General features: G+C 40.2%; 1 protein-coding gene across 1 annotated transcript in view; it reads right to left on the bottom strand.

Moving 5' to 3' along the window:
• Positions 1-5,387, bottom strand: part of ADGB (androglobin) — a 104,200-nt gene extending 98,813 nt beyond the window's left edge. Inside the window, exon 1 of the mRNA XM_065680511.1 lies at positions 5,199-5,387. Within this exon, the coding sequence (XP_065536583.1) occupies positions 5,199-5,350 (152 nt within the window). The 5' untranslated portion in view covers positions 5,351-5,387. The remainder of the gene's footprint in view (positions 1-5,198) is intronic.
• Between the last annotated feature and the right edge of the window lie 7,833 nt (positions 5,388-13,220).

The raw sequence follows: 13,220 nt of genomic DNA, 5'->3' as shown, positions 1-13,220 counted from the left end.
CTCCATGTAACTCTTTATATTAAAAAATTAAAACTTACGGTAACAAACGTGAGCTCCAGCACAACACTAAAAGCAACTTCAGGTTCTTGCTATTCTCAAACTTCAGTCAATCTAGCGAGCCCTACTCAAACACCAAAAGAGTAATCTGTTGAAGTCTATATTCTCTAAAGCACTGCTGCAGCCTAAACCTTAAGAACAGTTACTTGAGGAAGACATGCTAGCAGTGGATAAAACCTCAGTCACAAGCCTTGGCTGTATCCTTATCCTGGGCATATGGGAATTCAAGTATGAACTGGCAATGCCAGCATTTTTTCTGTTCTTACTGTCCCAGCCTTTAATTTTAATAGCAAACATTAGGTAATCCTAGGCTTTGGGGTAGCAATCCACTGTACAACAGCAGTGCAGTGACCTGCTACTCATCGTAATCAATCAGGCACATAGCTAAGCTTAAATCACTTCCTCCAGGCAGTCCAGGCTTCAGCCTGTCTCTGCAGGTTCTTAAGGATCCATCAGCAGTAAATATAGCACAAAGTTACTGCTCTCCCTGAAAACAATTCCAGCACCACTCTGACCTTCCCTTCTACATCAGTGACCTCTGCCTGTGCCACAATTATCCCTAAATCACTTGCCTCACTTGGCACTATCAACTCCTCACTTTTGTCCCTAATATCCCAAACCCAAATTCAGATAGAAGCTGATGGCTCAAGTTTAAATCAAAAGATTGGGTTTGATGGCATAGAGCTTCATCAAAGTAATTTAAAAAGCATTTTAATACATTCTCCATTCTTACTAGCCAGAATCTCTTTTCAGTGCCAACAAAGACATCAATTCCTATTCACTATGGCCAGTGAAACCTGGGAAAGATCAGATTCTCAGTAGCCTCTAATGTTTCAATTAAGAAAAGCTATTAGAACAGCAGCTCTTTTGAGCTCTTCAGCCTGTCATCTCTAGCAACCTGGCTAGCTCCTGAAGGGAAATACTACCTAATTAAAAAGCAGGAATGAAGAGACACCCATGCAAAGTCTGGCTGAGTCCACTACCTTTTGAATGAGTCTACCTGCTTTCTCTGTATGCTTCCAAGGTCCCACTGCAGCACTGCAATATATCCACCAATAATGCAGATGTACTCTGCTGACTGTTGTAAGCATTTATGGGGGAAAAAAGAAGCCTCATCTCACTGGAAATCAAGCAAAGTAATTTCAAGGTTAGCGAGATATATTGTCCAGATGTGTTTGTACACATTACTCTCAGAGGGCTTCTGCATTAACATTATCCACAACAGTTGAAATTATAACACTGTAATTCTTAGTGGTAAACACTGACAGCTCTCAGGGTGATTTTTTTACAAATTATTTCTAAAAACTATTACCTGTTCTTCTTTTTTATACTACTGATATTTCTATTCAGTATTTCAATTGAGAAATATAAAAGCGAGTGAGTAGTACTTAGTATCAAAAAGACAGTATTAGACAAAAGATAAATTTTTTTTGACATTTTTATCCCTGCAACTGCAAGTTGTGTTCAAAAATAAAGCAAAGATCTTCAGGGAAAACCTAGCTTGCAATTACCACAGAACACTAAACTTTCAGGACAACATATTCCCAGGCAGCCTGTGAACATCCCACTCCTCTTTCAGACACAGGGATAGTAAAATTACCTAAGTTCTCACAGACTTATACAAAATTTGTACAGTAGAAGCTGACAGTCACAAACGCACTGAACAAGCTTGGTAACAATTAACATAAATAGATGTCAAGGAAATATCTAGTAAGTAACTGTCATATCTCCAATGAACACAACTCCAGTCTTACAGTATTTGTGTACGATTCATTTCCAATCTCCACAACCCACTAAAAAAAGACAACTTGGTAAGCTGCCTTTGATAAAACATTTATGATGACTACCAATATTTGCCTACTATTTGAAGAAAATCATTACCTGTGGAAACATAGAGCAATCTGTTCAGCACAGGAACTACCAACCAAAATGAGGACTGAGTCACAGGATTACATAGTACAGCACCATTCTCTGTTTTGTGAGAAAATGGGGCTACTTCTTCTGTAAAATTTTCATTTCAAGACAAAATTTACAGATAAGTTTAGAATAAGCTGTTACTAGCTTTCTTTTATTTAAATTGATTATCTACAGCTCAACACATGCTAAAGCAACATTTTTCCTGACATTTTAAATGAGAAGGTTTATCAGATCAGCTGCTGAACTTGGAAAGAGATGCATTGGTCTTAAAACAACATTTTTCCATCCATCCATCCATCCATCCATCCATCCATCCATCCATCCATCCATCCATCCATCCATCCATCCAAATGGCCTTAACAATATTTCAGAATGATAAAAAGTGAGCAGGGATAGGTTAGTTGGAAAATCAGTATCAGAGGTGCTGCAAGTTTAGATTTTTCATGTCACAGATTTTCTCATTTCCCCTTTTACATTACCAGCATTTCTGGTAATAGATATATGAATATAAGTGTTAATTGATACAAACAGAAGTAGGTGTGCATACTAAAAGCTGTTCTATCAAATAAGATTATTCATTTTCATTTATTGATTTTTATTTTTTTAAAAAAGGATCACCTCATCTCTTCATATGCCTGAGTAACTTTCAGGACAGTAAGATGTCATATGAAAATGTGTTTAGCACATACACTGAAATATCCTGTTTATAACAAAGGCACTCTATATCACAGTGGCAGAGCAGATAAACCCAAAAGACGTGATACAGTTTAAACAGAAGTTATAGGCTTAATGAAAAAAAAATAATACAAGCTATATGTATTCTGTGTTATAGAAGTTTTGCATTACAATCAGATTATTGGAATAGTTTCTCCCGTAGTCTAGTACCATAAGTCACAAAGTCACCCTTACAACATTTTCAAACTACTATACTTTATGTAAAATAGCTTTAGTGAAGTGAGTAAACATTCCTGTGCTTCAATTGTAGCAGACACTGGATTAACATTGGCATATGTTAGACATTAGATCCAATACAATTAGTTAATAACCGTAGAATGAGAGACAAATCATGTCTCCTGTCCTTCAGGTCCAACATGAGATTTCAAATACAACGTGAGCATATCTCCTAGTTTGCATTTCAGAGGCCTTTCAATAAACCTTAATACCATTCAAATAGTTTCTAATTAAATATTCTAATCTCAGTTGACGCTGGGAAAACAATTTGCTAATCTGATTTCTCCATCATGGTCTTATTTAATAAAGCCTGAAGTAATAATGTACTACAGAAAAAGACAGATACTGTTCTAGATATTCTAATACAAAACCTCCTGTCATAAGAATGATTCTTTTACAAGTTATTATGTATGATACAGGAAAGAATTAACAATTTTACTAGAAAAGCAGACTCTCCAAAAAAGACAGACATCTAAATTTAATGAAACAGCTTGAAAATCTCACAATGTAAGAATGCCTCTTAGGGGACAAAACCTGAAATACTGGACAAAGTCTTTTGGATGACAGCCTATTCAGTTTCATATACACTGGGAAATAAGAAAATACTTCTTTCTCTCTCACGGTGCTAAAAAACAAACGTGACAGTTTAGATACTGACAGAATAAATATATATAAACTCCTTGAAGCAGTCAATATGAGCAGCTGCACAGCTGTGGCCAAAACAAACAAACAAAATAAGTTAGTAAGCAAACGGATGCAGTGAGGAGAAGGGGGGAATTGGAGATCCTGGCTGCCTGCCACAACAGAAAAGTTATCACAATGGCAACCAAGGTGTAAAATACAAACAGAAGTGTGAAAATAGGAAATAAGAAACTACTTTGTAGCAACGGCTGGATACAGAATAAGAATGAAGAGGCATTTGAAGACTGGTTTAAGGAGAGAAATAAGTGATAAAACTGAAGCCTTTATCTAAGGCATGAAAAAGAAGAAAAGCGCATGAGCACATAGTTCTTTTTCATTTGAATCCTTCTAGTAACATACATTCAGGCTTTTGGATGAAAAAGCTGCTCAAAACACAAAGTAGAACTCACAGGTCAAAAGTGAAACAACTAGCAGCAGTGAAAGAAAGTCAATGTTTTCTATTTATTTATTTGTCTTTGCAGGAAGAAGTTCACACATTCACAGAAATATACAAATTCACATGGCATACCTAGCAAACAGTAAATCATTTTAAAATACCTCAAGAGATGCTACTTACACTAAAATATTTAAGGAATTAATAGGAAGAATTATTATTTTAACACTTAATTTCCCCACATTCATTACAACATAAAGCAAACACTTAAGGCTGTATTTATTTCCCTTCTGCAAATGAAACCGATGTGCTACCAGAGTTATTAAGCATTTTGCCCAAGAAACTTCTGCTAGCATAGTTCCTCTGATAAAAACTGAAGGTGTGTATTCCCCAAATTACTGTCACAAATCACAGTTTTGGGGTTCTTTTAAACCCAAACAGCCATTTCAGCAAACACTCAACTTCTACCTGCTCCTGACGGTCAAGTCAAACACTTCACACTGCAAACTGCAGCCAACATGCTGCCCTTCGCATACCAAAACACCCGCACCACAAAGCCAGTCACCCACCTGCGTACCCGATGTTCCATCATCTCCTCTCTCCTATTGCTGCACCCAGGCCCAAGGCACCCGGACCACTGGGCCAGGTGATGGACACACAGGGTATCCCACCGGTGGGATGATGCAACCAGGCAGGTGTGTGAGAATCATGTAAGAATGGTTTGGGTTGGCAGGGACTTTAAAGCTCATCTAGTTCCAACCCCGTGCCATGGGCAGAGACACCTTCCACTACCACAAGGCCCCACCCGCCCAAGCCCACGCAAGCAGTACCACAAGACGAAGGAAACAGAACTTCCGCACGGCCTTCCATTCAAACAAACACAATATGCCAATACCCAGTAACAGCTAAGCCCACACCATCCACTGAAACAGCTTTTAATCAAACACCCACTTGCGCAAGCAAACTTTCTCAGCGTGCACCGTTTGCAAGCACCGGTGTCCAGCCTGCACCGCCGGCGACAAGGCCGCGGTGCAGGAGGGCAGAAGGTGGCACCAAACCGCAGCGGGCCGCCCAGCCCTACCGGCCGCGGACCTCAATGGCCGCCCAGGCCTGAGGAAGGCGCCGGGAAGCCGCGGGGTCCGCGCGGCACCCTGCCGTGTCTCCCGCGCCCTTCCTCCTTTCCCCTTGGGACTCCTACTCTTTGGCGAAGACGCCCAGCGTCATGGAGCTGGGGCGGCTGCCCAACTCCTTCTTCTTGCTCCCCTTGGAGGCCATGGCCGCGTGTCTCGCCGCGTCCGCCGTGTTGCCAAGCGACCGAGTCTGGCGGAGGTAGCGGCCCCAGCCGGTCATGATCCGCGGGGCGGCGGCAGGAAGGGCCGGGCACACAAGCACGGGAGGGGCGGCCCCGGGGCTGCTCGCCGCCCTCTTCACGTGGAGGGGACCAACAACCTGTGTAAAGTGCGTTTGGGGAAATAGGCTTAGCGTTGGGGGTGATGACACACTGCTTCCTGAGCTCATGCCCGGCCGTCAGGGAGCTTCCCATAGGCAATCATCAGATGGTTTGGGTTGGAAGGGACCTTAAAGCTTATCCAGTTCCAACCCCCCGCCATGGGCAGGGACGCCTTCCACTAGACCAGGTTGCTCAAAGACCTGTTCGACCTGGCCTTGAACAACACTCTGAAAAAAAGCTTAAGACATTTTATAACTCGTTATTTACAAATATTCTAATCACGTGACTAAGTTTCTATTGAACAGGGGCAAAAGTACCGGTTTAAAATGGTAGCAATTTCCCCCCTCCCTTGTTACACCAGTACATATCAACCACATGAGAAGGCAGCAGAAAAAAAGAATTGGTCCTGCAGCCCGGAGAGGTTTTTAAAGCTGGAATATGCAAGTATTTTTTGTTTTCACCTCAAAATGATGCAACTAGTGAATTCCTGGTATGACGCCTACAAGTACCAAAGTGAAGAGAGTTCCGCCAAGGTCTGGTAAAGCTGATATTAATCAGGTACTTTTGAATTGAGTGGCTAGTTGCCTTCAATTAAGCTAAGCAGACTTTTTCAGATACAGTCTAGAGATCATGTTATGGCCCACCGCTCTTGTTTCTAACAACATATTTGCCATTTCCAAATCTGTAGTGCACAATGAAAAATCCATAACAAAGCAGAACATATTTCTTCACTTATTCAAGCTAAATCTCTTTGAAATATAAAAATCAATGGAAATTTATTTGTCAAATTGCAGAGGGCATGAGTAGATCAAAAGAAACAAGGAAATATATGCAGATGTGCTACATCTAGAGGCTTATTTTAGGCAAATGTCAGATCTCGATTTATATCAAGATGACAGAAGGCCAGATATATACTTCTAAATTTCAAAGTGGAAAATTCCCCCACATCTTTGTATTTTCTTCAGGATTATGTTCAACAGCATCCATTTAAAATAAGGTACCTTGGGACACTTCTCACTTGAGAATCAAGTAACCATTTCAGCTTTATTGTCTTATTTCCAAACAGAGCAGCTGATCTCTCTTCAACCAATTATGCTATCAAATATTGATCAGAACATGCACATGAATAACAGCAGAGACAGAGGTGAGTTCAAGCAGCTTGCTACTGCTTCAGTACCAGTGCAGGGCTACCAACCTCCACACCTTGCCGGGTGCTGATGCAAACTTGCAGACTGAGGCTGGAACTTACAGGTCTGAGTTTGTGACCAGAACACAAATAAAATCACCTCAGATAATCTGTGATTCCTGTCTGTTCCTCTGAATCCCTTTTCCTCTCCTGTACTCGCTGAATGTAGAAACTACCATGGAAAAGTATCCATAAACATAGATGTGAGAGGCTTCCTGATCCCACTGCAGATGACCAGTGAAGTTTGTAGCATCCCAGCAAAAATAATTCTTGTAATACGGTTACATGAAAGAAAAGTAACTGAAATTTGAGTACATCTGTCTGTAAACATTTTGTGCGGTGAAGGTGAAAGAGGAGCGAGAGAAATCAGAACAGAATGTATGTAAGCTAAGAAGTCCTTCATTCTTTGCTCTGTTAAATGACAGCTACTACATATGAATTTCAAGATGCACCTTTTTACCATAAAAATCTACAGTAAGTTTGCTTGCAAAGTGTAATGGTAATAAACACATGTATCTAAGTGCTTTGTGAATTAAAAAAAAAAAAGCCTTTTTCACCTCAAGGTTTGCATCCATCAAGTTACAACTTTTTATTTATCCAATGACTCAATTTAGAATTCCATAACGTTACAGCAATGACAATGGCAACTTGTTTGGAAAAAGAAGTTAATGTGAATTTTAAAAAAGCTAGTCTTCTAACTGGCAAAGAATCTGTTTGGTCAGAGCAGCTGCTTGACTGGCCTCATGTCTCAAGCCATGAAATACATCTGACAGACACTCCCTGAAGGGAAAAGTTGCTAGGGCAGAGGCAACCTCACAGCTGGTAAATGTGAAATAAATACAAAAGACAATAAAACAAAAATGGTCTATGTTAGGAACCCATTGAGATGTAGCTAAGCAAACACTAAGATAACAGGTACTGGTTAATGATGGATGGGTGATATTCTGGTCACTGTTCTTCTAAGACACCATTCAAAACACTTTTTTATTTTTTTTTTCCACTCTTAAACCATCACATCATTAACCGCTATAGCCCACACAAGTCACTTACAGGAAAACAGTCTTGTCCTGTAGGGCTGTTCAGTCCCAAATATTTTGCACTTTTTTATAGCTATAAATACTAGTTGGAGAGGGGAGAGAATACTATGAACAGAAACACTACAAAAGCGCATCTCAGGGGTCATGGAGCTCAGACTTAACTCTGATTTTACAGAGGGTACAAGGATTCCGGAACAAGACAGGCGAAAGATTTTGCCTTAAGAGAAAGCCTGGAGTGTGGTAGAGGTACAAATCTTCATGTGCAGAAATACCTGACGGGGAGGCTAAGGACACTCAGATTCTTCTGAGAAGTGCTCAGTGGTAGTATTAAAGACAATGTGAACACTGAAATACAGGAAATTCCTCTTAAAAATAGCATTTTATGTTTCCTTTACTACAGTGAGGTCCAACACTGGAACAGGTTTTCTAAGAGACTGTACAGTCTTCATCAAACAACATGGGCATAAGTAACTTGCTCAAGGTCTGAGCACGGCTGTAGGACTACATGAGTATATGTAGGACTACTCCCAAGGCCCCTTCCAAGCTTACCCATTCTGCGCTTCTGCAAGTTTTCCATGAAAAAAAGCGGTGAAAGTTAAACATAGAAGCTTCTGTAAGAACAAATACTATATCTTCAAGCATGAGGTTGCAGCAAAGTTAGACAGGAGATAAGAGTGGATTTCTTCTGCTCTTACTTCCACTACTCTCTTCTGTTTATTTACTAAGTGAAAGAATAGGTGGGAGTGAGATAAGGAAGGTACAGGTCCGTGGGAAATTGTGAATGAGGGAGGAAAACGGTGGGTGGGTATTTCAGGAACAGCAGACAGTAAAGAAAAATTGAGCTTGTGAGGAGATTGGCAAAGCCTGAGAAAAAGGAAACCCTGCAGTTTGTGATAGAGCTTTGGAGGAGCAGCCTGCACACACAGTTAAGAAGAGCCAGCTGCTGAGGTGGCATAGGACGGGGAACTGAACTTGAGCAAAATCATCCTCAGACAGGCTGAAACCATCCAGAAACAGCTCTATTCTGTTAATTCTTAAGTCAGCCTGAGGTTAATAAGCAAAGTGGGGAAATGGAATTTACAAGTACCTTGGGTAAACTAGTGGGAGTAAGACAAGGTACAGGTAGAAAATTGCAACCAGCTACATAATGGACTTCTCCTAAGCACAGGACCTTCTGCCCACTGCTATTTCAAAAATATCTTATGGCTCTGTTTCATCTGATCTTACCAGGGGCATATTTTTTCTGGCACTCCAGCTTCCTCTGAATTTGACATGGTGCTAGAAAGGATCCTGAAGAAGCCCAGCTAAATTAGCATTTCCATTGATGGAGCAGCTTTTGATCACACTGCCATTATAGAGTCTCTTTCTGGGGTGAAGACAACCCTTAAATATTTGGTAAAATAGTCAGCACCTGCACAAGCCCAATTTAAATACAGCAGTATCATTGGGCCCTGTGGAACCCCTCAATGCGCACACCTAACTTTTAGCCAAAGTGTTTTCACAAACTGGGGACTACCACAATCTCAATCACCTCTTCACTTAAGTATTGGGGAAACAGAATGTAGGCAGCTAGAGCAGGTAGCAGGGGAAAATAAAGAGAATTGGCCATCACCATTACCGTTCTTCTGTAAATTTACATTTGAAGACTTGCAGCAAGAGTATCTTCCTATGTCAAAATGCAAGACTCCCTGGTTCTGATACTGTTCAAAATCCCTATCTGAAGTTTGGAGTTAAGGGCAACTGTGGTACTCTAGCTACTGGAACTGTTAGAAATGGGGAAACTGACAGAGAAAGCAATATTACCTTCTAAAAACAACCCCAAACAAAACAAACAACAACAACAACAACAAAGTCTGAAATCTTTGGCTAAATGTGATGATTGTAGCCTGAGGGACAGAAGGATATTTCTGTTTTTAAAATGAGAATACACAGTCTTAATGCAGTGTTAACTACTGAACTGTAAAGCTTATTAAATCTCTTACTACACCATTTTACTTTAGTACTTTTTTATGTACAATTTAAGGATGTAACTTCTTCCCCCTTCCCCCCCAACCCAGAGATTTAAAAAGTTGTCTTATAAGTTAAGTCATGCCACAGATCATAGCAAATCCTTTTTGATAGTAATGTTGGTGCACTTTAAATGAATTTGCAGTTGTGCATATAGGCTAAAAGCAAAAAGTTATACTATTTTAAAAAAGCAAAATATCTAGCAATTGCTAGATAAATATTTTTTAATATGTGATTAACATTCTGCAAGAAAGTCAGGAACAATATCATAAATGGGTATACCTGTAAGATGTCTTCAAATGTATTTTTCCAATCTATCAAGTAAAATGAACCTTTGCTAAATAATAAAGGCAACTCAGTTTACATTTTCTAACTTCTGAAACAAAAAATTACAAAAATCATTGAGAATTGTGCCATCATATGTATGACAAGTGCTGTCATATCCATTTGAGCTACAGTCTCATCTAATTGTGCTTATAGCAATAAGCCAGCAAAAACAAATGGCATGCCAATGGACAATCTGACTGAAAGCCCTTGTTCTTTAAACTACTAAGTATTGGAAGGCAGTGATTTTTGGTACTTTAAGCTGAAGCCCAGGCAAACCCAACAACTGTTTAAGTTTCAAGCAAAATAGTTTGCCTGTATGGTGGGTATACCCTGGCTGGATGCCAGGTACACACTAAAGCTGCCCTCTCCCTGCCCTCCTCAGCTGGACAGGGAAGAGAAAAATACAATGAAAGGCTTGTGGGTTGAGATAAGGACAAGGAAAGAGCATTGACCAGTCGTCATCACAGGCAACAGACACAACTTTGGGAAATGAATTTATTTCCAGTCAGAGTAGGGTAATGAGAAACAAAACCAAACCTTAAAAACACCTTTTCGCACCCCTCCCCTTCTTTCCACCTTCAACTTTACTCCTTATTTTCTCTACCTCCTCCCCCTCAGTGGTACAGGGACAGGGAACAGGTTAAAATCAGTTCATCACACGTTGTTTCTGATGCTCTTTCCTTCTCAACAGGAGGACTCCTCACACTCTTCCCCTTCCCCAGCATGGGGTCCCTCAAAAGGGACACAATCCTCCACAAATTTCTCCAATGCGAGTCCTTCCTATGAGGTGCAGATCTTCACAAACTGCTCCAGTATGGGTCGCTGCCATGGGTGCAATCTTTCAGGAACAGATGGTTCCAGCATGGATCCCCCATGGGGTCTCAAGTTCTGCCAGCAAACCTGCTCCAGCACGAGCTTTCTACAGGGTCACAGTCTCCTTTGGGCATCCCCCTGCTCCAGCATAAGGTCCATCACAGGCTGCAGGTAGGTATCTGCTCCACCATGGGCCTCCATGGGCTGCAGTGGAATCTCTGCCCTGGCACCTGGAACACCTCATCCCCTCCTTCACTGACCTTGGTGTCTGCAAAGTCATTGCTCTCTCATATTCTCACTCCTCTCTCCCACTGTTGTGCAGTAACTTTTTTCCCTTCTTAAAGATGTTGTCCTAGAGGTGTTACCACCACTGCCGATGGGCTCAGCCTTGGCCAGCAGTGGGTCTGTCTTAGAGCCGGCTGGTATTGGCTCTGTCAGACACAGAGGAAGATTCTAACAGCTTCTAACAGAAGCCATCGTTGCAGCCCCCTGCAATCAAAACCTTGCCATGCAAGCCCAGTACAGTCTGTACATACATGCGTAGAAGGATCAGCACTTCAATGAGCCAGATGCTGTCCAGGGAAAAAAAATATGGAAGTAATCTTTGCACAATACAACAATTTCAATGTTCATATAAATTCATAATTTATATCAATAAAAATAAGTTAAAACCCAAACCCATCTGAATGTGAGAGGTTGAAAGGCTATTATTCTAGATGGATACCAAATATTACTTTTGATACATACCAGTAAAGGGCAGAGGAGTTCAGAAATGGAGTTGGCAGAATGCCCATGCTATCTTTAACCCTTAAGGACGTATGAGCTTTCCAACAAGACATAACTGTAACTCAAGCTTTCAGCAGGGTCATGGTAATAAACAGGTTAAAAATTCCTAAATGAAGGGGGGGGGGGTGGGGCAGCAAAACATAAGTCTGTATGTTTTACCAAAAGCCTGAACACTTTATTATTTCAGTTTCTAGAACTCATAAAAGGTAGACAAAAATCCCTTAACATTAAAAGGCCATATGGCAGGTAGCAGCTACCTTTTAGTCCCAGTTATAATTTAAGGGCAATAAGGCCATGAATCCTGCTTATTTTAATTTCAAGTTATAAGGCCAGGAATCTTGTATATTTTAATTTCATTTAGAGTTCAAACCAAATCATGATTTACCCAGTGATATTATCTTTGCAGAAGGATGAAGGAACCAATATTGAGATGTTGGCCCTCTACTTGCACACTTCCCAAGCCAAAAGCTACCTGAAACACCATCTCTACCTAAACAAAGGAAGTTTAAGGTACTTGGGGCAGGAAGCATTTTGTATGTGCACCGACTGAAATGATAAAATAACCATATAGCAGAATTTATCATGAGAATGTAAGCAACATAGGAAGTCTAAGCTAGGAATTTTCACCAGAAACACTATTGTAGTATTTTTTTTCCTGTTTAAACACAAATTGAATCAGACAAATGAGCTCACAAACAAAGCTTTATAATGGTCATGAAAAATACAGGCACAATTTCTTTCAAATAATCTTCATTACATAGTTAGAGCTGAATGTATTCTGTTCCTTATTTACAATATTATTGTGCTGTAGGACAAAACTCTGAAGCAACCTTTTGCATACTGCCAAGTGAATGATTTATTTCAATTCTGAATTATTATTTATCTCGCTGGCATTTTGTTAATGTATTTTTTATACTCTTCAAAGTATACTGCTGCCCCCACTTCTTAAATTCTTTAGCAATTCATGATGTGAAGTACAAAGGCATACACACACTTAGGACTGTGTGTCTTTACTAAATAACATGATCAGTAATGGGAGAAAGGGGGCCAGTTCTCTGTTGTGAAACCAAGGTCACTAGCAAGATGTTAAGAAAGATAAGGGAGCAACAGGTTTTAAGAGCAAAATGTTTCACCATTCAATATCATAGTTATACAGCACATATTTCTTTTGCAACTATTTCCTTATATCTCCATATATCAAATGGTTACTCAGGCCCTGCATCTGTAAGAATGACTCAAACTATTCCCCAGCAATTAGCCGCTACAGATGAATAACGATTTGTTCAGTTTAAGGAGACTGAACACTATTGTAACTCAATAGGTCTGACACAAAGTTTAAACAAACAAAACTGAAGCTTGGAATAGCTTATTTTTCTACTACTGCAGTTAAGATACAACTAGAAAATCCCATACTGAAAGACCACTAATTGCTCTAACTCCTTTCTAGTTTTCTCAGCAATTTTAAGCTTTTAAAATTAATGGAGGCTGACTCTGCATTAGCTACACAGATGTACTGCACAACTACAACCTAGAAAGACTATATGAAATTCAGCCTTTATGAAATCAGTTGATAGAAACATGCCAGGGAAAACACTTTCTTGAAGCACCAATTCA

The sequence above is a fragment of the Lathamus discolor genome, chromosome 5 (genome assembly GCF_037157495.1).
Source record: "Lathamus discolor isolate bLatDis1 chromosome 5, bLatDis1.hap1, whole genome shotgun sequence".
Classification (NCBI taxonomy): Eukaryota; Metazoa; Chordata; class Aves; order Psittaciformes; family Psittacidae; genus Lathamus; species Lathamus discolor.
This window is presented reverse-complemented; position numbering and strand designations above follow the sequence as displayed.